Genomic DNA, 26,460 nt, shown 5'->3' with positions numbered 1-26,460 from the left:
TTGTCTAAGCCTCTGAGCTTTGTTGCCTGTAACATAACATGTTAAGGAGTCCCTTTGGTAAATATTTGTTTTATATGTATATGTGATTGCCCAAAAAGTAAGTTGTCACACATTTAAACTTTTAGCAACTACCAAACAAAAAATTTTTTTTTTAATAAAAATGATATATAAAGAATACACCATATCAGTCAAATACACTTATATGGATGTGTCAAAAGCCAAAGAGAACATGATACTGATGAAAGATAAATGCTGGAAAATAAAGGAAATTTTGGAAAATATAGAAAGAGTCACAACTAAAGAGAGAGCCTATAAAATTTTCATATGGTATTTAACTGTTAATAGGTTACTCTAAATACTGGTGCATGGAGCATTCCCCTCATGAACCACAAATGGCGAAGGAATCACATGTGCCTGACATGTCTAAAATCTACAATCTAATGTTCAATCACCCTCAGATTAAAAGATTACAGATGCACATATTGACAACACATTAGAACACTTAATGGTGGCCTGGAAAAAAAAAACAACAGGATCTCTTAAAAAATGTTAATTGGATCAGGGTCATAGGAAATATAACATATCAATTACAGTGTAAATCATAGGAAACTTGGCTCTCATAGAAACTTCGGTAGATTTGGTGGAGATGCTTTAATGATAAAACATGGCATATACAGGCACACCCTTCCCATTCCTAACCCCATTGTCTACTGTTTCACATCTACGTGGTTACACTCACATCTAGTATGTTATACTCAATGCTAACATATATTTTTACATTTTACAATATAAATATAGCACAAAGGATAAATGAAGTAAGCATGAAGTAAAATCTTGAAAACTGCACATAAAAAAAGTAATGTACGTTGTGTGTAGTTCTCTATTTCTTTTATAGGCGCACAGTTCATATGGGCCTAAGGCCAGCAACAAAATATATAATATGGAACTAGTTGTCTAGATTGCTCTGGGGTTTTCTGGATAAGGGGTCTTTTCATAATGGATCACGATACTTCTAAAAAATAATTGAAATATTAAATAAATCCAGTAGGATTGGTTTGACTCCTATAGGGATAGATTATATCTCAGTAGGGATCAAGTACAAGGTACTATTTTATTTTTACATTGAAAAAAGGAAATTATTTTTAAAAATTTACATTTTTATTATAATGGAGCCTGTTGGAGATGACCTTCCCGGGCAGCAGGTTACATACCTGTATTTCAAGCTCTTGTATATTATATACACACACAGAACATATTTATATTTTCTGTACACTGTAGTTAGGAGGATCTTCCATAAATCATGCATAGGTATGCCTGAAAATGAGTCAGGGATTAGGAAGGTTTTTTAAATCAGAAATGTTCTTCATTCTGATTTTTCTGCTTCAGCAGTCTGGTGGAATTTTTCATTATTAAGAAGTTACTATGAAACATACATTTTGATATTTGTGTAAAATACATTTAAAATTACTAAGATTCACACACCCCGACCTGATAAAAAAAAAGGCTATTTATCAGTGGAGGCTGGGCGAAGAAATAAAACATTTTATCTTGTGTTTGATCAAATTCATGCTGGTGTTATACCTGATGGATTCTCTACTTGAGTAGAAATGTCTGAAATAACTCACGATTAGTGATTTGCAAATCTCTCCTGATAAGCGAAACTGCCCCAGTTAAGGCATTTTTAGTTCTTCAACAGAATATACTGTACATTGTCCTACCATAAAAATTAAGTTCCTTTCCATTATGTTACAAATGTTCTTCATAGAAAGAAAAAAAAAACTTTTGTTTTTATTGCCATGTTGACAATTTTTTTTCCAAACCTGCATCCAGACAGCTCCTTAGATAGATAGGGGGTGAAGGCTCTGATCCGATTGGTTGATGTGGCAAGGAGCGCATACTAATGATGTTCTGTGTTTTTTCCAGAGCTAAAGACCACTAATTTCTTTTACATTTTTGTGAAACAAAATGTATTGTGAATTTATGGAAATTGTGACTTTTGCTGCAAAACTCTACCAGCTGAAAAAGATATCCCTAATCATGATTCAGACTGTGTATTTTTAAGGAAACCACTAGTCCACTAAGCCTGAGTGTGTTTTTTGTGTGATGAGTTCTAATCTCACATTTTGATAAATCTGCCACTAATACTCGACTTTTTGTCACTCTGCTTTAAATAAAATTCATCAAACTCCCAAACACAAATCCCCTTAATATACCAATAATTTGTGTAGAATTGGTGCAACAAAAACAACCGTTTATTTGAATCGTGTGACTTTTTCATATTGCCGATCTGAAAACTCTACCTTTTTGAGTCGTTAACCCGAAAACTAGAATTTCTGAGATTATCAAATGAAAACCCAGCGCACACAGTCAGAAACTATTGAGAATCCATAAGGTTAAAAACATTTTCCAATTGTTAAAAAACTATCTGCCATTAACTTTTACATGATTTCGACAGGTTTTAGCTGCTGTATTTTCAGATTCAATATTTTAGAAGCATAATAAATCTCAAAAAATTTTAGTTTATTTTTTCCACTAAAAATTCGAACTTTTCCCCTTTAAAACTCAATCAAAAAAAAAAACCCAGAGGTTTAATAAATAAACTGCAAAGTCGGACAGTCACTCCATTTTAAGAAGTGACTTGTAGTTTGTGGCATCAAAATATTTAAAGACTGTTGCTGCTAACAAATCAGTCTACAAAACAGATATTGCTTGATGTCAAAGTGCTCTTTTATTCTGATAACACATTTACTTACGTGTCTGTGTATCTTCTATGAAGATTGGAGATGAAAGAAGGGAATTCGCCTTCCACTGGTGGGTCTCGAAGTACTTTATAATGGATGGGCTTGCAGCTTGCACACAAAGGGCTGTTTGGCACAGAATTGATCATGGCTGCATCAATCTCCAGCTCGTTGTCTTTGGTGTAAATCTGAATGGCAAACACTTCCCCATTGATGTCTTTATTATCTAACTTGATGGTCAGTGGCACATCACAGAAAATATTCTGGGTTCCCAGAGATAACTCCTTCCCATTAACCATGAGAAGTTTCACATACACAACAGCGCCACTTGTGTCCCTTTCTGTATTTACAAATGTCACCCATATTGTGAGTGACTGAGGTACCACTGCATTACTAAATTCCAGCTGCAAATAACATCCATGTGGTTCAGGACAAGTTGGTGGCACAGTGCGATGATTTGCTCCTGAGTTTGGGCTCCAGGTGCGTACACTTGTTTCACATGGTTGTTCAACATCAGGATGACCTGAAAAGCAAAGGTTTTTATATAATAGTTTTATTATTATTAGCTTTCAATGTTGAACCTGCAGCTGACAGCTGAAAAAACTAAGCACTGATTGGTTGCTAAAGGTTACTGCCCAGGAGCAAATTTGCCAGGTGTGTGAGCCCCAATTGTATGTGCAATATTGAACTTCTCCAAATGGAAATCAACTTAAACTGAACAGTTATATCTGTGATGTGTCAGTTTATCTTGTAATTCATCCAGAGTTGCCTACATCATTAACGTTACAGCACTCTTACATTCTCTCATTTAAATTGTCATTGGAGCCTTTATTACAGTATTGGTGTGTTTGAGTTTGTTCCAGCATCATGGTTAATGTTTTCCTTTAGTGGTTTGCCTTTTTGAAACATCTAAAGCTAAATGCAACATCAAAGGCATTGCATTTTAAAGCAGTCATTCTTACTGGAAAGCATCCTCCACTCTATTTGAGTTTTGCTCCAAAGACTTTTCGTCTTTATGTTTGTTGACTTCACTATTTAGCAGTGAGGGGGCATAAATCTTGTTATTAAGCAAGGCGCTTGTCTTCACCGATATACACTAGCCTTATTCATTCTGCTGCAGCACATATTTCAGACAAGCAAAATATCAGCTGTATAAATATGGGAAAAGCGCCTCTCAGACATTCACAGCTTCCCTTCATCACATGGCAAATAATTTAATATAACAGAATAAGCCCATCTTCTCCTGTATTTCATAATGAGAACATGAAACTATCCATCCATCCATCTATCTTCTACCTAATTCAGTGGGATGATTCAGTATTAAGAGTACATGAAATGTTTCTTTATAAATTCAAGGGGCCAAATTCAAATCTAATAACTCATTTCTTTTTTTCCTTTTTGATATTTGTAGATGAGCTTGAATACAATTCGGTCCTTTTTTCAACACGTGCTTAAAGTAGTCAGAAAGGGTAAAGAAAAGTATATTACCATATAATTATGCATGATGCAATGACACATCTTCATATTTTAAAATACCCGTGTCTGCATAAATATATCCAAGTTGACTTGTTTAGGCCCATTTATAAAAGATAAATTTTAGTGGTTTTGGAGCTTTTTGAGACAACTCCATTTCTCTAAAATCACAAATGCCATGAAGATCAGATTATAAAAAGTACAGAGAAAAATAATGAACAACGTGTTAAAAAAAATGAATCTCTAAAACAATTACTAGCGAAAAAATCCAAAAACATCTAAAAGTCTGAATAGTTAAAAAAATATCCAACAGGATCAGGGCAGTTATGTAATACAGTTTTTCGTGATTTTTAGACTTAACACATTTGTAGAGTTTTAGAGAAATAAAAAACTGAAAAAAATATATAATTTTTTTAAAAAAAAAAAATAGAAATCCAAATTTTAGTAAATTAGTAGAAATGTATTCTAGTATCATGTAGAGACTGATCATCTGAGCAGTGGCATAACTATAGAGGAAGCAGACTCAGCAGTTGCAGGAGGGCCCGGGAAAAAGGGGTGCCCAGACTGTGGGGTCTGCGTCCTCTATTGCTAATAAAACCACTAGCTGCTCTCTTACTGGCAGAAGCAAGTCGGGTGGGAGCGGGAGGAGTCCTGGTGGGACAGAGGCGGGGTGTGGGGGGCTGGAGGCAGGATGGGAAGTGGGCGGGAGGATGGGGATGGGAGTGCGCTGGGTCCCTCTGATGATTTTTTTGCAGAGTGGCCCGGCACACTCTAGTTATGCCACTGAATATGAGACAATTGGCAACTGGTTTTCATTTTTTGTTATTTGTGTTTTATTAGCTTTTTATCCAGCAACTCTCCAGTCTGCAATTTTAGCAACCTTGGTGCTAGGGTCCAAATTACCCTGGTGACCATGCATTTATTTGAATACGAGACAGGAAAATTAACAGGAGAGGCCTTAATAGAAAGATGAGTAAACAAAAACAATACATTGGTAAATTTACAGAGCATCAGTTTTTATATGGGATCAGTGACCCCAGTTTGAAAGCTGCTGAGAGTAAAAAGAAGACAAATAATTGAAATACTATACAGAAATAAAAAAAATTAAGGCCAATTCATTAACATATTGAAAGTTAATTTAAAGATGAACCACCCCTTTAACATGGAAGCTTTGATGACTTCTTGGAAAGGCATATTACTAAAATCTACAGTGATCTTGAGATCTACAGTTTGTTTAGCATAGGTATAAGTTAAACGTTGTCTATGTATAAATACACATCCTGTAAATTATATACTTATAAACGGAGCTTAAAGATGTCATTAATTAGAATTGGTTATTTGTGATGACCTGGGGGTCATCTGGAGGAGATGAAATTCACTATTGCTTTTTTCAAAACAAGTTGTTTCATTCTGCTTTATATATCTCTATATATTTATATATCTATAACTTTATTCCTAGAACACCCATCATCTGCGTTTAACTTTATTTTCTTACCTTCAGCTTCTCTTGGGCTCCAGTGGCCAGATGGGTTGCAGGGTACTGGAGAAGATGCATTGGTGGCATACTGCACTAACACCCTTTGGTCTGCACACAGGTGACAGGCTGTTCCCACTTCTCTAAGAAGCCAGTAAAAGAGATAAATACACTAGCTCAGTAACGCCAACATATCCCTCAGTGAACATTTCAAATACTTACCACAACATGTATTTTTCTTTTAGAATTGCCACAGATCCATGCAACCTCAGCACAGATAACACTGGATAACAAGTCTGAGCACTCGGATACCTGTGTTTTTGTTTGGTCTTTTTAAACCCAGATATATGAAAAACAACTGTGCATGAAGCAGAACACAATAACATAGACATTCCTGGATATTATTCCATATGGACACTTCCCTATGTTAGATGTATAAAAATACAGGTATGGGTTTTATCTGGAATGTTCAGGACAAGGGGTTTTCCAGATAAGGGATCTTTTAATTTGGATCTCCTTATCTAAAGTCTATCAGGCCTTCCCCAGTCTACTTTTTTAACATATTCTTAACCCCAATAGGATAGCTTTGCCTCCAATAAGGATTCATTATATCTTTGCTAGGATGAAATACTGTTTTATAATTACAAATACAAATAAAAAGGAAATTGGAGTCAATAGGAGATGTTCCATTATTTGAAGCTTTCTTAATAACGGTTTACAGATACCAAAACTTTACTCCATAACAATTTCTACTAAAAATAAATACTATAAATACTAAAGAATCAGTTTACAGGATAACGTTTAATGAAATGTATAATGAAAGGAACTTTAATAATAATCAGCTTTCCAATATACTTTCTTTTTACATTTTGTATTTTTTGAAAGTTATTTATAGATGTAATTGCAATTTCAAGCAGCTGTCCATCCTTTACTATTCTCTGCACTGATGGTTCTAACTGTATATACCCTTCCAGCCAAAACTTCACTTTCCATGACATATTCTCAGATTAACAGACCTGTAAAGAAAGTGAAGCAAGTGTGCCAGGCTTTGTGGCAAATGGAATCTTGGCTGGAGGAGAATTTGAGCCTGACACATGTAATCAGAACCAGCACTGTAGACAACAGCAAATGCAAGCACACATATAGCACATACTGATTTCAAATGACACTTTTAATTAATATTTTTAATCATTATATTTAGAAAGCAACTTGAACTGGGCTTTCATTGTGCCAACTTGTATATTTGGCCTTACATTTTCTTTACCTTGTTTTACTGCTGAAAATGACATTAGTCATCATTACATTGTTATTTATTAAAGTCCGAATGCCAAAAAGATTTTTTGACTATAAAATCCAAATTTTTAATGGAAAAATGTATTATACCCCGAGGATGGAAAAAGTCAGAATGCGAAAATCCGGCATCTCAGACCTGCCGAGGTTGTAAATAAGTCATTGAGTCTAGTCTCAAAGATATCCTGATCTGTGCTGGGTTTCATGCAATAATCTGAAGATTTTGTGAGTTTTTGGGGCAGAAAATCCAAAAAATTCCTACACTTTTTCCCGATTTTTTTCCTGAACAAGAAATTTTCAGGAAAAAGATTTATTAAATAAGGGGTAATAACCAGTGTGGATTTGGTCGTTGGAGATTTAAAAAAAATAATGAGATATTTTCGGATTTTGATAAATATCCCCCATAATCCACTACTGAAGTTTTTACACAGACTATTAATGAACAAATGATTGAAGAAATATGATGCCCAATAACGACTTTTTTTTCTAGAATAAAACATGTAGATGTGTCATTGTAAATTAGCTTAAGGAAAGTTATAGCCATTACACATGATTTATCAATGTTCACCTTTCATAGAAGTGTCCATCTATAGGTGGAAACCATTCCAAAGTGACGGATGCTGGGGTGCGCTCCACAATTTGAGGAGCGATGGCCACTGGCAAGGGTTTTGAGGTTGGTTGCCAACTTTGATACACCAAGTCCAAATAGCAGTGCATTCTGGCAACTTGATTGGGTGTAAAGGAATCCGTACAGTCATCATCTGAAAGTAAACAATGAGAGCAGTGCAGAATTGTAATAACACAGTAAACCTCGTGCACCTGAATGCATAGGGAGCCTGCAGGTTTTTGGAGAGTTAATGGTGTGTGAACAATGTTCAGTCATCACTTATTTAGAAAAAAAAAGTGAAAATCCTGCCTCCCCCACTCAGATTAAAAGATCAGAACATCAATCTTGGAGGTCATATCAAGGTTTGTGACTACATACAATGGTTCAATCAGACAAGATATCTCTAAGCTGAGCAAAATCTTATTTTGGTTTCAGGCTGAACTGGGTCTGTGTTATTTCACAGCATGAATAGCCCAGGCATATTTATGATAACATCACAATATCATGGGAATCTCTACTTCCTGTTAGTGTACAGTAATAGGCATTTGAATTTATCATTAAATATTTATATGATTCAAACTAATTTACATCTATTAAGCAAAACAACCGCAGTGTACTTAATAAACAAGGTGGAACAAGTACAAGTGCAGTGAGCTTGAATCTACCAATCCAGATTGCCAGGAGTCATGTCATTGAAGCTGAACATCTTTGTCATTAACTTTACAGCTGCATTCCAGGATTTCCTCAATAATTGATGGGCTTTATCTGAGTGTCCTATAAAAAGCCATAAGTATATGCCAAGGAAAGCATGCAGCAGTTAAAAGCCTTTAATAGCTACCATAAAGTAGGAATAAAACACACAGCCACCCCCTTGGAAAATAGAGTTCCAAGTTAGCTGTTTGATGGGCTACAGTGTAGCCTTCATATAACTAATAATTTACATGCATATTCATTCATTCAGTAAAGCTTTCAAAGTACATAGACTTTCAATGGTTGTGTAGGATCAAAACTCACATGCACATATTTTATTTTCAGTTATTTTGAATTTGTACTGATTAGTTAAAACTAATAACACTGGGGCTCATTTATCAACACTGGGCAAATTTGCCCATGGGCAGTTACCTATAGCAACCAATCAGTGATTAGCTTTTTAAAGCCAGCTGCAAGTAGAACAATGAATGCAGCAATTTGATTGGTTGCCATGGGTTACTGCCCATGGGCAAATTTGCCCAGTGTTGATAAATGACCCCCACTGTGTCTTTAAATTTGGCTAAATGATAGTGTAAACTGATGACCTGCTCCCTGGTCATAAAATGTGTACTTTCATTCCATTAGGTTTTTAGCCTGCTAAAGCTCGATGAATCCCATCATGGAATCCCATTTGGAGTATTTTTCTAAAATAATAGGGAGCACTAAAGGAAAATTTCATAAAAATACCGTAAGTTAGGTCTTAAAGGGACTTGCGAACACTAAATTGCAAATAGTTCTTGTCCCACCAAGGTTCATGATGTATCAAATTTCATACAGGTATGGGATCTGTTATGTGGAAACCAGTTAGCCAAAAATCTCAGAATTATGGGAAGATCATCTCCCATGGACATTATTTTTAATAAAAATTATTTACTTTTTAAAAATGATTTCCTTTTTCTTTATAATGATTGTACTTGATTCCAGCTAAGATATAATGAATGCTTCTTGGAGGCAAAACAATCCTATTGGCTTTATTTTATGTTTAAACGATTTTTAGCAGACTGGTGTTTCAAGTTACGGAAAGACCCCTTATCCGGAAAACCCCAGGTCTCAAGCATTCTGGATAAGAAGTCCCATACCTGTACAAAAATACATTTTTGTTGTATTAACCAAAAATACTTTTACAGTGGTAGAGTTGGTGTACAACATGACAAGGGGACTCCTCAATTCACCCTTCGCTTCGCCATCCCACCGAACCTCACTGGTAGCCAGAGCCAGAAATGGCATAAAATGGCTACAGCATTTACATTTTATCAAGTAAATACGACCTTGCCAGTCTAACCCAAGGCAATATTCTAAACCCCAAATTCCATAATTTGGAGATTGCTACTAATTTGTTATAGTGGCCAGGCAATTTTGACGCAGGCAGCCCTTCCCGAAACCGAGCTGTCCGTGTCAAAACCGGACAGGTGACAACCATAACTGTATAAAGATACAGAAACCACAATATAACAGTGCCTTCAGAAAAACATACACATTCCGTTATTAATAGATAATATGAGAATATAAAGTAGAAAACTCCGGACATGTTTGCAAAACATCCCTTTTCTCCACCCACAGCCCAGCTTTCCCCTGCATTATTTAATTTCCTTTTAACCTAATCACAACTACATATGATTCTGCAATCTCTGAGCATACCAGTGTAATTTGGCTGCTGGTCATTTGGATCTCTTGTCATGCAGCCCCTTTGTTTATAGCTCCAGGGCTTTCTTGGACATGCAGCAAATTCCATAAATCAGAAAAAGGCTATCAAATGTATAAAGCCTATTAATTATAAATAGGCTCCACAAGCAAATTTAAAGGGGAACTCCACGAAAACATAACTTGATATTTTTGAAAAGTAAACACAATTTCAAGCAACTTTTCAATATAAATCAATTAAAAAAATTGCAGACTTTTCATAATTTGTAATGGTTTCTGACATTTCTCTAAGCCTAGCCCCCTGCTCTCCTTCTGATCTCTCTCTTTGCTGAGCTGGCTACCTACCATTACTTTGTATCAACAGCCAGCTGTCCTCAGTCTGCATCCTCCAAACCCCACAATTTCCTACACATATGATTTTAATAAGGAACATCACAGTGCAATGCATTGTGGGTTATATAGTTCCTGCATGCTGTCTGTAAACTGTGGAGAAGTTGTTACAATTTGTAACATCAGTGTTTTATTCCCTTTTTCCCTGCCAGGATTTCAAATGATGCAGAAAGAGACGAACTGTTAAACAACTGGATTTCCGCATAGAAAATGGCATCTATTCATACTTTTTGAAGAAACCAATAACGGTGATAGGTATATTAGGGGTTTCTGTGTCATTGACAGCACCAAAATACATGGGCTGCACTTATGCATACTTTTAGTGACCCGACAAATTGAACTGCAATGATGTGTCCCACACATGAGATCACCTGGACTATGTGTAGTCAGCATTACACCTACAAAAAACATATATCCTGTAAAAGACTAGTAAAAAAGCTACTAAACATTTTGAAAATGTGAGAAAAAAATAGTTATTAGTTGCTAAAAACAGAAGATAGAAAGAAGGAGACCATCTTAATTAGTAGTATAAGGTATTTTAGAATATGCTTGAACTTTGTGAACTTATTAAGAAAGGATCTGACAATAATGACAATTTCAGAACACAGTCTATGATGATACTGCAAGAAACACAGCAAAGTTTACCTGCATAGCTCATGTAATTGTTGAAGGGAGTGTTAACAAATGTCTGAAATCCACAAGTGTCATTTCCTGAACCAGGACCAGGATCTCCACACATCTTGTGCTTGGGAGCTGGGTTGGTATCACGACAGAGATCCCCTGTTTCAAAGGATGGATCTGTCTCCATGCAAGGGTCACTACAGGACTGGATCTCAGATATGCCACGGAAGACATGGTAGAGTCCCAGGCTATGGCCAATCTCATGGATCATTGTGTGTGTGTGCCCAGGAACACCATAAAAGGATGGGTTCATAACAATGCCACCTGAAAAAGAAATGTTGAATGTCTTACACTTCAAAAATGGTTTATGATTAATCACTCAACAAAACGTGTGCAAGAAGTAGAAGGGAGGTAAAGAACCCTATACTGTAGCTAGGAAGGTAATTGTATCTGTTCAGACCACTCCTGTCCTGATGCTAGGACTCCCACTACATTTATAGATTGACCTGAGAAAGGTAGGCGCCGTGGTTCATTCCGATTTTTGGGTGAAAACAATGTATATTTCAAACCACTAACAAGTAAACAAGTTTGGGGATACACAAAATACTTAAATGATTTGCCACAACAAGCCTGTCCAGAGTATCAGACCAGTACATGGTCAGAAAAGAGCAATAACAAACAAGGGAAAGTTGTGCTCACCACTATTTTTTAAAACCATTAGGCGGGGGTGCAATGAGGGTGTGACCACAAAATACATATAGTCAACTACAAGAGGTCCTCTGCACTCAACCCATTATCAATATATTTAAGAATGAGACATTTTGTGCATACTGCTACTAAAAAATGCCTTACCCTTTAAACAACACAGGGATTGTTTGTCCATATATTGCAATATATTTAAGCTGGCCAACTACGTCAAAGTCATCCCATATCTGGCCAGTCCTACGCTTAATTTTCATCTGATTCATTAAGAATTCAATTGCTTAATTATACATTTTACAAAGGGACTAAGTTTTACCTGCAACTTACTAGCTGCTTTCAAAGTAAAACTCCCAAACTTGGCTGCCCTTTTATTAGACACCTGTGGGATCACCTGACTATAGCTGGGAGGGGTGGGAGCTACAACATGGAGCTGGTCACTGCTCCTGTATAACTATAACAAACAAGGGAAAGTTGTGCTCACCACTATTTTTTAAAACCATTAGGCGGGCTTAAATATATTGCAATATATGGACAAACAATCCCTGTGTTGTTTAAAGGGTAAGGCATTTTTTAGTAGCAGTATGCACAAAATGTCTCTGTCTTAAATATATTGATAATGGGTTGAGTGCAGAGGACCTCTTGTAGTTGACTATATGTATTTTGTGGTCACACCCTCATTGCACCCCCGCCTAATGGTGTTAAAAAATAGTGGTGAGCACAACTTTCCCTTGTTTGTTATAGTTATACAGGAGCAGTGACCAGCTCCATGTTGTAGCTCCCACCCCTCCCAGCTATAGTCAGGTGATCCCACTGGTGTCTAATAAAAGGGCAGCCAAGTTTGGGAGTTTTACTTTGAAAGCAGCTAGTAAGTTGCCGGTAAACTTAGTCCCTTTGTAAAATGTATAATTAAGCAATTGAATTCTTAATGAATCAGATGAAAATTAAGCGTAGGACTGGCCAGATATGGGATGACTTTGACGTAGTTGGCCAGCTTAATTATATTGCAATATATGGACAAACAATCCCTGTGTTGTTTAAAGGGTAAGGCATTTTTTAGTAGCAGTATGCACAAAATGTCTCTGTCTTAAATATATTGATAATGGGTTGAGTGCAGAGGACCTCTTGTAGTTGACTATATGTATTTTGTGGTCACACCCTCATTGCACCCCCGCCTAATGGTTTTAAAAAATAGTGGTGAGCACAACTTTCCCTTGTTTGTTATAGTTATACAGGAGCAGTGACCAGCTCCATGTTGTAGCTCCCACCCCTCCCAGCTATAGTCAGGTGATCCCACTGGTGTCTAATAAAAGGGCAGCCAAGTTTGGGAGTTTTACTTTGAAAGCAGCTAGTAAGTTGCAGGTAAAACTTAGTCCCTTTGTAAAATGTATAATTAAGCAATTGAATTCTTAATGAATCAGATGAAAATTAAGCGTAGGACTGGCCAGATATGGGATGACTTTGACGTAGTTGGCCAGCTTAAATATATTGCAATATATGGACAAACAATCCCTGTGTTGTTTAAAGGGTAAGGCATTTTTTAGTAGCAGTATGCACAAAATGTCTCTGTCTTAAATATATTGATAATGGGTTGAGTGCAGAGGACCTCTTGTAGTTGACTATATGTATTTTGTGGTCACACCCTCATTGCAACCCCGCCTAATGGTTTTAAAAAATAGTGGTGAGCACAACTTTCCCTTGTTTGTTATAGTTATACAGGAGCAGTGACCAGCTCCATGTTGTAGCTCCCACCCCTCCCAGCTATAGTCAGGTGATCCCACTGGTGTCTAATAAAAGGGCAGCCAAGTTTGGGAGTTTTACTTTGAAAGCAGCTAGTAAGTTGCAGGTAAAACTTAGTCCCTTTGTAAAATGTATAATTAAGCAATTGAATTCTTAATGAATCAGATGAAAATTAAGCGTAGGACTGGCCAGATATGGGATGACTTTGACGTAGTTGGCCAGCTTAAATATATTGCAATATATGGACAAACAATCCCTGTGTTGTTTAAAGGGTAAGGCATTTTTTAGTAGCAGTATGCACAAAATGTCTCTGTCTTAAATATATTGATAATGGGTTGAGTGCAGAGGACCTCTTGTAGTTGACTATATGTATTTTGTGGTCACACCCTCATTGCACCCCCGCCTAATGGTTTTAAAAAATAGTGGTGAGCACAACTTGCCCTTGTTTGTTATAGTTATACAGGAGCAGTGACCAGCTCCATGTTGTAGCTCTCACCCCTCCCAGCTATAGTCAGGTGATCCCACTGGTGTCTAATAAAAGGGCAGCCAAGTTTGGGAGTTTTACTTTGAAAGCAGCTAGTAAGTTGCAGGTAAAACTTAGTCCCTTTGTAAAATGTATAATTAAGCAATTGAATTCTTAATGAATCAGATGAAAATTAAGCGTAGGACTGGCCAGATATGGGATGACTTTGACGTAGTTGGCCAGCTTAAATTTATGGACAAACAATCCCTGTGTTGTTTAAAGGGTAAGGCATTTTTTAGTAGCAGTATGCACAAAATGTCTCTGTCTTAAATATATTGATAATGGGTTGAGTGCAGAGGACCTCTTGCAGAAAAGAGCAATACCATATCATATAAAGAAGGGAAGCTTAATGTAGGTGGCACCTAGGACACTCCAATGTAGAATAATTCCAAGCTGGGAATAATTGGTCTATACTGCAGTGTGATATAGACATAGCAAATACAGCTTAATTGTCCTATACCTATAATTAGGAGACACAGTCTCTTCCCACTCTTCAACACCCATGACACCCAAATTATTTCCCTTACTTAGTGCTTTGTCGCAGAGTCCACAGCACCACTTTCCATTAAGCTACCTTGTGGCTGCCCCAGTGCACAGAAAACCAATGTATACAAATAGAAAAAAAAAAAAATATATATATATATATATATGCTTCCTAGTTTATATAATTCACTGTGCTCACACACATATACCATAGCAAGAGCATGCATACATACTAAGTTTCATAAGCCAATAACCGCAACATCTCTTCCTGTCACATTTAGAGCAGTTTTATCCTCCCAGGTGATCTCTAAGAGAGCACACAAACTGCACAAAATGTTGGCTCAAGGTAAAAAGAGACGGGCCAATAGTAATTATGTCCATGTGTCTGAATAAGAGCATCAATAAATTGGGCAATGCAGAGGGCACTTTTATTTTGTTAGTAACTAGTAATCCAAATCAACCAGCAGTTAGGCATAAAAGGTTGAACTCAGTGGACATGCTTCTTTATTAAACCTGTTACTATGTAACACATTCTAAACAGGATTACAAGAAAGGGTATGTTAAAGTTGGGTTACAGCCTTACCTAGGTGTGTTAGAACCTCCTTGTCCCAGGGCCAGGTGGCCACACCAGCTAGCTCTTCTGATGAATTTGCAAAGAATATGTTGAGCTGAGTTGATCCAGTTAAGTTTAGACGGTTCTTCATCTCATTCACATCCAAATAAGCCCTGTGATGACAAATGTTATTTCATGAATTTATCCTTTTGCATATAAAATATTTATAATGTACGAACCTTAATACTAATGAACAATCTTCTAATTCAGCATTATTTCACACTACTGTATATTCAATATCAGGCCATAAGTCTTTCCAAAAAGATATATATAGATATATATATATATATATATATATATATATATATATATATATAATCAAACAGAATGGAATGCACAACCATTAGTATGCAGAAACCTGGGTGCTAGTCTGAGAAGTATGTAGACAAAATGCAGGGATTGACAGCACTCCAAGGAAATACATCAAGTCAATAATTCAAATGAAAGTGGAGATTCGTCTTTCCCTGACGAATCTCCACTTTCATTTGAATTATTGACTTAATGTATTTCCTTGGAGTGCTGTCAATCCCTGCATTTTGTGTATATATATATATATATATATATATAAAATAAAATTTCTGTACCTTTTTCTGAAATTACCAAGTGTGTAGGAGGTAGTGTAGGTAGTGCACTCTTCTTGACAATGTTAAAAAAAACTGTTAGGTGCACCTCTCAACTAACAAATAATTAGCTATTAGTATAAAACATTTTTATATAACATATTTAAATTATGAGTTAATGTACAATCTAATCTAAATGTACCATAATACAGGTATGGGACTTGTTATCCAGAATGTTCGGGACCTGGGGTTTCCAGATTTGGACCTTCATCCCTTAAGTCTACTAGAAAATCATGTAAACATTTGATAAACCCAAACAGGCTGGCTTTGCTTTCAATAAGGATTAATTATATCTTAGTTTGGATCAAGTACAAGGTACTGCTTTATTATAACAGAGAAAAAGGAAATAATATGTTAAAGATTTGGATTATTTGGATAAAAAGATAAAAAAAAAGCCTATGTTAAACAGCCTTTCTGTAATTCGGAGTTTCCTGATAAGGGGTTTCTGGATAATGGGTTTCTGGATAATGGGTCCCATGCCTGTACTAGCAAATAATTTATAAAATGATTGCTACCCATACTTTTAATAAATGAGTTATAAACCAACAGCTAAATAAAAAGTCATTTTCTAGAGCATAGGTGTCTTGCTTAATGTCCTGCTTAGATAATGCAATTAATAATTTTAAAGTTAGACATATCAGAAGGCTCTACTGCATAATAAGTGTCTGGGACCGACTCGATGACAAGTGGCATTCAAATTCAATTCAATTTGTAAGAAATGTCACTTTTCATTTGGTCTCTGCCTTTGCTGCACAAATTATGAATTTGTCCATAAATTAGTCCATAATGCAGTTTACTGTATTTTACAAAACAGCACAAGCATTTTTATTTTCAGTATATGCTTTAAATATGTTTTGAATTTTTCACTACACCCTACACTGCATGTAGACTCTTAGCAGTATTGCCGCGGATGTTTTAAAATTAGGGATGCACCGAATCCAGGATTTGGTTTGGTATTCGGCCTTTTTCAGTAGTATTCGGATTCAACCAAATCCTTGTGCCTGGCCGAACGGAATCCGAATCTTAATTTGCATATGTAAATTAGGGGCGGGTAGGGAAATCACATGAGTTTTCATCACAAAAGAAGAATTTTTCCCATTTTCCTTTCCTGCCTAATTTGCATATGCAAATTAGGATTTGGATTTGGTTCCGTATTCAGCCGAATCTTTCACCAAGGATTCGGGGATTCGGCCAAATCCCAAATAGTGGATTCGGTGCATCCGTATTCAAAATTCATATTAAAAGAAGAAAAATAAAGGATGATGGAAGAGTAAGTTCTACTATGGGTTCATGGCAAATTTATTCACCAGCCATGAATCCGCTGCAAAATTCAAAATTCCGCCAGGTGCAAATTTTTTTGTAAAATATTTGCAGAGAAAAAATGCCAATAAGAAAAAAGCCCATTGACTAATGCATTAGGACAAAAAAACATTATAAATAAAAAAACACCCATTGACTGTAATGAATTTGGACAAAAAAGTTTCCATAAGTAAAAACAACCACTGACTTTAATGCATTTTGAGTAAGAAAAATATCACCAGTCATCCAACTGGCTTTCTCAATTCAGAATCAATTCAAAATTCTGAATTGAGAAAGCCAGTTGGAAGACTGGTGAATTGTGTTCAAGACAAACAGTTTATTTGACTTATCTCTACAGCTAGAAGTATTGACATACTCTTCAAGACAACACACAAGCAAAGCTGGTCTATTTACTTGATGAAACATGGAACCTACATTATTTAAAAGGGATGTCCCAGAAACTACTGATCTTCAGTCTAGCAGTCATTACCTAGTTTTTCAAATCTAACCTCAAACCATAAAAATTAGCTGCAGTCCTGAAAGAAACCACATTAAGATTGAATTTCCTATAACCCACAGTGGATAGAACAACCAAAGGTCACAGCCAATGATAGTAAAACGTATAGTAAAATATTAAAACAATAGTAAAAATAGTTCAATGTTTATAAAGGATAAGGCGTCAACAGAGATAGTTGTCAACCTGCTATTAGAAAGAACAATATCTTGAAACTTTTAAACTACAGCAGAGAGAATTTTCAAACAATAATGCAGTGAAAAGCCTGACATTTCCTCTGTCACTGGGCCCTTACACTTTATCTGTCTAAAAAGCAGATGTTTTGCACCCACCAAAGGGTTGTAGAGAAGAGATGTGCACCCTCCGAGAACAGCAGATGGTGTTGTGTCTCCCAATTAAAATACAGAGTTTTTGTGGCAAAACAGACTGGGTAAAAAGGTGGTAATAGTCCAGTATTAGTCTATTTAGCATCTAAGGGTACAGTGGAGTAAGCAGTCTCTTTTCTCCAATTAAGGATTTGAAAGGATAAAGCATAGACCTCCTACAGATAACATTTAGAAGATGTGTTAAAGGACAAGGAAAGGCAAAAAAATAAAATCCCATTTTTACTTTCTTTGATGAAAAAGAAACCTCTTTCCAATATACTTTAATTAAAAAATGTGTACCGTTTTTATAAGAAACCTGTATGCAGTGAAATTCTCTCCTTAATTTACTGCTGTGGATAGGAATTGTCAGATGGTCCCTAACTGCTGAGCAGGGAAACAATCATACTTAATGAACAGCAGGGGGAGCTCCCGCCTTACTTCCAAGCCATGCAGAATTTGTTTATGACGATCCCTAAGCAGCCCAGACCACACTGAGCATGTGCAGGGTCAGGCTCAGGCCAAGATGTTTAACAAAGTTACAAGATGACAGCCCCCTGTGGCCAACTTTAAAAGCATAAATCATTTGTTTGATTAGGCTTTGTGGTGCAGTAAGTTCATGCTTATGTTTAGTATACAAAATACAGCATTTCTAGCCTTATTCTATTTTAGACTTTCCTTGTCCTTTAAATATAGGAGAGTCAATTTTATGAGAAAAGAATATAAAATATTTTGGGATAAAAGGCATTGCATATTTATAAAGCATCAATCGTTAAAATGTGCATTTGTGAACAGATTCTGTATGTAGAAGCCCTGAAATTTTATATATGAGCGACACAGGAATATATACCATTGTTTTGCGGCACAATGAAGTCCAATGAAATCAATTGAAGCAAAACAAAGACACATGAAGAAAACCTAATATCGTGTTTTAAGTTACTGTTTGTTATTTTTGCTCTTTAACGACCTACACATCAGTTTGTAGCCCCATTAAAAAGGATTTACAAGTGGACTGCTGTTCACCTTACAAATACACTGACTGTGAAGTCTCTAAGCTAATGAAGTTTTAAATGGCAACTAAAGCATAAGTAAAGTATTGGGCTAGAACAAGATAATCTATGTGCAGAGGGCTGTATCAGTGTGAAGAAACAGTATCCCTAACAACAAAGATGGGTTTATTCAAAGTTATTGTATAAACAAAATATCAGGAGTACTTGAATTCCTTAATTGCTGTCTGAAACAGTTTTTGTGCCTCTGTCACAAGGTTATTGCCAACATTTCATTTGCATCTCAATACATTACAACTCCTCTCTCCTACCTGTCCAACCGTATTTTATGATACATCTTTCAAATGATAATTGTCAATCACCCACATACAACCACATTTTAGGCTAAGTCGAGTCCCAGCCACATACATTTACAGTATGCATGTTACTAATTCCTATTGCTTTGTATAGTCCTGCCAAAATAGGGAGAGTCTAGATGCGCAAAAATAGGTGTATTGGAAGCAAAGGGTAATTCATTGGATTATGGCCAACAAATCAACTTGCTTCTACAGTATATGAAAGCAAAGTCTTATTTTAGAGACTACAGTAGTATAGTCAAAGCAAAATTTCCCGTGGCGTTACATCATAGAACTACCTTTTCGAAAGCACAATGTTTATTCACTGCTTTCTATTCAATAGATGAATATGATGTTTCTAATGCTTGAACACAAGTGATCTTCAAAAAGTTATTATTACAGGAATGGGACCAGAACGCTCGGGATCTGGTGTTTTCTGTAATTTGGATCTTCATACCATAAGTCTTCCAGATAACCATGTAGGCATTAAGGGGCAGATTTATCAAAGGTCGAATTTCGAATGTATGTAAATTTTTTTTACTCTAATAAATTCTCAAACTACTAAAATTCGAACTAATGTTACTGACCCCAAAACTTGAATCAAATAAAAATAAATATATAACTAGTGCACACATTTCCTTAGCTTATTCAGTCAGTTTTTACCTAATATTTATTTTTGAGTTTCGATTCCACTGTAATTAGGACCCACAGTTACTTCTGTTTTAATAAGCATGTGTCCCTGAGAAGTTTAACACTAAAGTGTTAAACAGGGGTGTGAAAAATAAAATATTTTTGCATAATTTATGGATGGGTAAACAACATTTTTAATATACAGTACAGGTATGAGACCTGTTATCCAGACTGCTCAGGACCGGGGGTTTTCCTGGATAATGGATCTTTCTGTAATGTGTATCTTTGTATCTTAAATCTACTAGAAAAGGGGCAGATTCACTAAGGGTCGAATTTCGAAGTTAAAAATACTTCGAAATTCGACCCTCGAATTGAAATCCTTCGACTTCGAATATCGAAGTCGAAGGATTTAGCGCTAAACGTTCGTTCGATCGATCGAAGGATTTTTCGTTCGATCGAATGATTAAATCCTTCGAATCGAACGATTCGAAGGATTTTAATCCAACGATCAAAGGAAAATCCTTCGATCAAAAAAAGTTTAGCAAGCCTATGGGGACCTTCCCCATAGGCTAACATTGACTTCGGTAGGTTTTATCTGCCGAAGTAGGGGGTCGAAGTTTTTTTTAAAGGGAAAGTACTTCGACTATCGAATGGTCGAATAGTCGAACGATTTTTCGTTCGATTCGTTCGATTTCGTTCGTATTCGAATGAATTTAACCAATTCGATGGTCGAAGTACCCAAAAAATACTTCGAAATTCGAATTTTTTTCATTCGAATCCTTCACTCGAGCTTAGTGAATCGGCCCCTAAATATACCGAATAGGCTGGTTTTGTTTCAATAAGGATTAATTATATCTTGGTTGGGATCAATTACAAGGTACTATTTTATTATTACCGAGAAAAAGGAAATAATTTTGTAAAATTTGGATTATTTGGATAAAATGGAGTCTATGGAAAACTTATGGAAGTAATCGACTACCTCGTCTCTAAACATAGAGCAGGCAATATATGATTGAAAGCTCAGATATTTAAATACGTTTACAAGAGGTATGGATGTTTTAATAAAAAAAAATACAGCTTTTAATGTGGGACCTTGCAGTAGAGTTTTGCATGGGTCCAATTGGAAGGACACATGCTCGATCAAGACCCACTGACTGATGACCCGCCACATCACCCTACCCAAAGCCACTACCCAACCCGAAACCTTTAACTTATACTTACCTTCCGAACCCAGGTGAAATCAGAAGTGACGTCAACCTGTGCCAATTCTTCCAGAATAGTACTGAAAAATCATCTACAGAACTACGGAGGACGGTGAGACCAATCCTGCACATTTACCGAGGCAGGTTATCCTCGGACTACCCTCATGGTCAGGGAATCAGAGATTTTGTACCCAGAACCCGACTGCTTTGCGGGTATTTTGAGGGTACCCGACCTGATGACTCAGTGACTCAGTGACTTTCTTCTGCATTCGGAGTAATGGCAATACAATCCCATTTCCTCCTCCTTAGAAGCACACTGACTGGCATGGCATGGCATCAGCCTGTGAGCAATGAATTCTTAAAATACTTAAATCATGCAAAATATATATATATATATATATATATATATATATATATATATATATATATATATATATATATATATATATATATATAAATATAATAAAACAGAATGGAATGTACAACCATTAGTATGCAGAAACCTGGGTGCTAGTCTGAGAAGTATGTAGGGATTGATAGCACTCCAAAAATGCAGGGATTGACAGCACTCCAAGGAAAATACATCAAGTCAATAATTCAAATGAAAGTGGAGATTTATTGGTGATCCAACGTTTCGGCTCCCACTTCCCTGACGAAGGCTCCTGTGTGGAGCCAAAACGTTGGATCACCAATAAATCTCCACTTTCATTTGAATTATTGACTTGATGTATTTTCTTGGAGTGCTGTCAATCCCTGCATTTTGTGTATATATATATATATATATATATATATATATATATATATATATATATATATATATATATATATATATATATAAATCCCATACAACTGGTGCACTCTAAACTGTCCTCAAATACCTGGGTGCCGGTCAACACATTAGTATAGCAGAAAACAAACAAATCGCAAAGCAAAAAGTTAATTGTAGGTGTATGTTTTAGACCCCCACATGCAGAAAAGAGGTTTAGTTCCTGTTGTAAAAGGAAAAGGCTGCAATGTTAGAGCAAGTCTTAGGGGCAGATTTATCAAGGGTCGAATTTCGAGGGTTAAAAAACCCTCAAATTTGACCCTTGAAGTAAAATCCTTTGAATTCGAATACCGAATTCGAAGGATTTTAGTGCAAAAGGTTCGATCAAAAGATCGAATAAAAAACGTTCGATTGAACGATAAAATCGTTTGAATCGAACGATTTTAAGCGATCGATCAAATGATTTTTATTCGATCATAAAAAGTGCCCAAAACCTATCTACAATGTCCACATAGGCTAACATTCAACTCTGTAGCTTTTATTTGGCGAAGAATTGAGTCAAAGGATTTTTACTTCGAATCGTTCGAATCATTCGATTCGATCGAATTTGACCAATTCGATGGCCGAAGTACCCAAAAAATGACTTCGAAATTCGAATATTTTTGGATTGGAACTATTTACTCGAGCTTAGTAAATCTGCCCCTTAATAATGAGGGGTCTTAATTACCCAGATATTTATTAAAGCAATAATCAAATAACCCTAAATGAATTAGAAATAATAATAATTAAAGGTGTTAAGGGCCACTCTGTGAGGCATAACTAAGACATAATTTATGATGTCCAAGTGTTTATAGGAATTAAGATAAAAGCATTTAACAACTACAGTCAGAGGGGACATCAACAAGTGTTGTAAAGCAGAAACCAGGAAGGCAACAACAGAAACGAATGGCTTCACAAACACACACTAATCTCCAAAAATGGTTTAAGTATTAAAAAGGTTGCAGATAAATAGAGGAAGTTATTTATTAAATTCTGATTTTTTTCTGGTCACACTTTTTAAGGGGAAAAACACAAAAAAATTATTTTTTAGATATTTATTAAACCCTGATGGTGTTAAAAGTCAGAATAGAAAAGTACTCCAACTCGGACCTGACTAGTTAATGTAGTCAATGGCAGATGTCCCTTAGATATCCTGATCTGCACTGGGTTTTGTTCAATAACATGATGATGTTTCAGTTTTCAGCGACAAATAAGAAAAAATCAGACAATTCTAATTTTTTAACAATTTTATTGAGTCTTTTTGTGCACAAAAGATTTTTGTGAAAATGTATTGATTAATAGGCAGGGAAAATCTGTGTGGATTTTGTGGGAGGGTTATTCAGAAAATTGTGAGAAAATTTCGGATTTTGATAAATAACCCCCTAAGAGTATGCATGGCTCAGCTTAACCAAGTTGTTGGTGCAGTATTACAAATGCAACAGTATGTACCATGGTTTACTATCAAACCTATTTTAATTTAGTGTTTCATCGTATTACACCAAATAACTGACATTTCGGTTTGTTGCATACTCTCGATACTGACTGCTCCAACATAATTATACTGTTAATTGAGCACATAAGGGTCTAAAGTCATTAGCCTTCAAATAATTTTACTATAAAAATATATATACAGGTATGGGATCCATTATCCGGAAACCTGTTATCCACTACAATCTTATTGTTATTTGTATTACTTATCTTTCTGTTTATACACTCTTCTATTCATATTCCAGTCTCTCCTTCAAACAATTCCCTAGTTGCTAAGGTAATTTGGACCATAGCAACCAGCTGCCATCCAACCCCTTCTTAAAGCTAATGTATCAGCCTGTACAACTGATTTAGGGAGAGAATTCGACATCTTCACAGCTCTAACTGTAAAAAAAACCCTTCCAAATATTTAGGTGGACCCTTGTTTTTCTAATCAGAATGGGTGACCATGTGCCAGCTGGAAAGACCTACTGTTAAATAGCGATGCACCGAATCCACTATTTTGGATTCGGCCGAACCCCCGAATCCTTTGTGAAAGATTTGGCCAAATACCGAACTGAATCCGAAACCCTAATTTGCATATGCATAAATCAGGATTCGGATTCGGTTCGGCCGGGCAGAAGGATTCGCCCGAATGCGAATCCTGCTGAAAAAGGCCGAATCCTGGCCGAATCCCGAACCGAATCCTGGATTCGGTGCATCCATACTGTTAAATAAAGCATTAGATAGATTAAAAATATATAAGGGGATCATTTAATACAATTATCATATCACCCTTTTAGCACCTCTTCTCCAGTGCAAACAACCCTTAACTTGGCCAGTCTTTCAACATAGCTAAGATTTTCCAAACCTTTTATCAGCTTAGTTGCCCTTCTCTGCTGTAACGAATATACAGTACATCAGGGGTTATTTACTTTTCCCAGGAAGCAAGTGCTAGAGCACTAAGGGGCACAGAAGCACCCTCAAGCAGGATCAAGATCCCAATTATAGCATTCTGCACCTTTGTTCTGTGAAAAAGTCTGTATCCTGGTAAACTATCATCTTCCCAGGTAAAGGGGTGGGGAATGGTAAAGATTCATAAATCTGTCCAATAAACTCTAATATGCTTGCTATACATTGCTTCTCAGTTAAAGGTCAGGCAGTGTAAGAAGCCTTAACTACTACAGCCTTGAACATCCCTATCTAAAAATGTTACTAATCAATGAGACTGAAAGGTCAGTCCCAATTACTGAATTATTTCTCAGCCACGTCCATAGATGTATTTATTGTAAAATAAAATGCAAACTTTGCTATTGGCTTCTGCACTGTGTTTCTTTTATTTATCACTGTTAAGAGCTGATGATCATATAATCATATAAGATCATGAATCTTCATACTGGACATCTTCTAACAATTTTAAATTGCATTTATTTTACAAAATACATACTAAAGTCTTATCGTAAAGGGGAATTCTGGCTTCCAAACCAAAATTTGATGAAGAGGCCACATAACACAGAAACCCCTAATATATCCATCACGTTTACCTGTTTCTTCAAAAAGTAAGAATAAATGTTCTTCTTATGCTGCATCATTTGAAATCCTGGCAGGGAAGGAGGGACTAAACACTGAAGTTACAAATTGTAACAGCTTACAGACAGCATGCAGGAACTACATAACCCAAAATGCATTGCACTGTGATGTTCTTTCCTTATTGAAATCACGTGTGCAGGGAATTGTGGTGTTTGGACGATGCAGGCTGAGGACAGCTGGCTGTTGATACAAAGTAACAGTAGTCAGCCAGCTCAGCAAAGTAGTCAGAGAGATCAGCAGTAGAGCAGGGGGCTGGTCTTAGAGAACTGTCAGAAACCATTAAAATGGTATATTGATGGTGATGTATATTGCAAAATTGCTTGAAATTATATTTACTTTTCAAAAAGCTTAAGTTATGTTTTTGTGGAGTTCCCCTTTAACAAATATGTATACTTTTTTTAAGCAAGTACGAGCTATGGATTGCCATCAGATCTTTGATCCAGAGCTATGCTGCTTCCCTGAGGGTTATAGCAAACATATTTTCTGATATTACACATTATTGTAGAAATGGCAATAACATGGGAATTCCCCTTTTAAATAATTCAAAGGGGGGAAGGGTTTAAGAGCATGAGGCCCATATACAACTCTACCGATCTGTCTCGCAGATACTTCGTCTCACAAGCTAAAATGTTGCTAACATTTATTTCTAAATGCTCCTTTTCATATTTTGTGGGGCCTTATTTCCCAGAAGAGGGCAGAAATTGAGTTGGATGTGTACCAGATCATTCTGGCCTTCCCTGGAGTACACTCCAATGGAAAACAGACACACATTACTCTGGTTGTTTCTGCTACCTCACAAAGTCAGTTCTTTGCAAATATTTTTTCAAAACAGTGTCCCTAGTGGCTTTCCACAGTGATGCAATTCAGGCTACAAAAACAGCTCATGTCTCCAAAATAGTACAAAGTAATCATTTGATTATAATGTAACTAATGTCCTATTCTTTAGCATTGCTTTCATTCCATTTCATATCTATAAATATCTTATGTTTATGTTCTTCAGTGCAGTGCAATAGAATTAGGAGTTGCGCTGTAACAAAGATAAATGAAATTTCATCCCACCATATAAGTTTTCTAAGATACACAGGTGATGGATTAGTGGTAAATGATTTATTATATACTAGTAGAAAAAGGGAACTTGTACCTGTTTAATTGCAAAAGAGGGGTGTTCTCTGTATTTATTTGAGGTGCAGTTATATTCACATGTGTTTCAAGCCAATATTTGTGCAAGGTGCACAATGCACCACAGAGGGCTTGGGAGCAATCCTGCACACATTGTGGCAAATTCACTAAAGAGCGAATTTTCGGCTCAGAAGGCTTCGCCAGTTTTTTCATAGGTAAATACTGGAGACTATGGGGCAGATTCACAAAAGGGTGAATTGTCCCCAGTGAACGATTCGCACCACTTCGCCAGGCGCAAATTTGTTACCACTACACTAATACACTAAAATTCAAAGTTGCGTCCTGGCCGCCGAATGCTGGCGTCTTTTCTCTAGCGATAATTCTTCAGTGCGAGTATTTCATAGCAAAGACTCACTAGCGTTTGTTTATGCCAGGGGTGTCCAAACTGCGGCCCGAGGGCCACATGCG

At 36.3% G+C, this 26,460-nt stretch overlaps 1 protein-coding gene across 1 annotated transcript in view; it reads right to left on the bottom strand.

Moving 5' to 3' along the window:
• Positions 1-26,460, bottom strand: part of LOC108700041 (pappalysin-1) — a 212,755-nt gene that overhangs the window by 146,010 nt on the left and 40,285 nt on the right. Inside the window, exons 3-7 of the mRNA XM_018232903.2 lie at positions 15,013-15,155; positions 11,009-11,308; positions 7,544-7,736; positions 5,707-5,828; positions 2,754-3,261 (exon numbers count right to left, since the gene is read on the bottom strand). Of these exons, the coding sequence (XP_018088392.1) occupies positions 2,754-3,261; positions 5,707-5,828; positions 7,544-7,736; positions 11,009-11,308; positions 15,013-15,155 (1,266 nt within the window). The remainder of the gene's footprint in view (positions 1-2,753; positions 3,262-5,706; positions 5,829-7,543; positions 7,737-11,008; positions 11,309-15,012; positions 15,156-26,460) is intronic.

Source organism: Xenopus laevis, chromosome 8S (genome assembly GCF_017654675.1).
Source record: "Xenopus laevis strain J_2021 chromosome 8S, Xenopus_laevis_v10.1, whole genome shotgun sequence".
In the NCBI taxonomy this organism is placed as follows: Eukaryota; Metazoa; Chordata; class Amphibia; order Anura; family Pipidae; genus Xenopus; species Xenopus laevis.
Note: the sequence above shows the minus strand (reverse complement) of the source record. Positions and strands in the feature narration are given on the sequence as shown.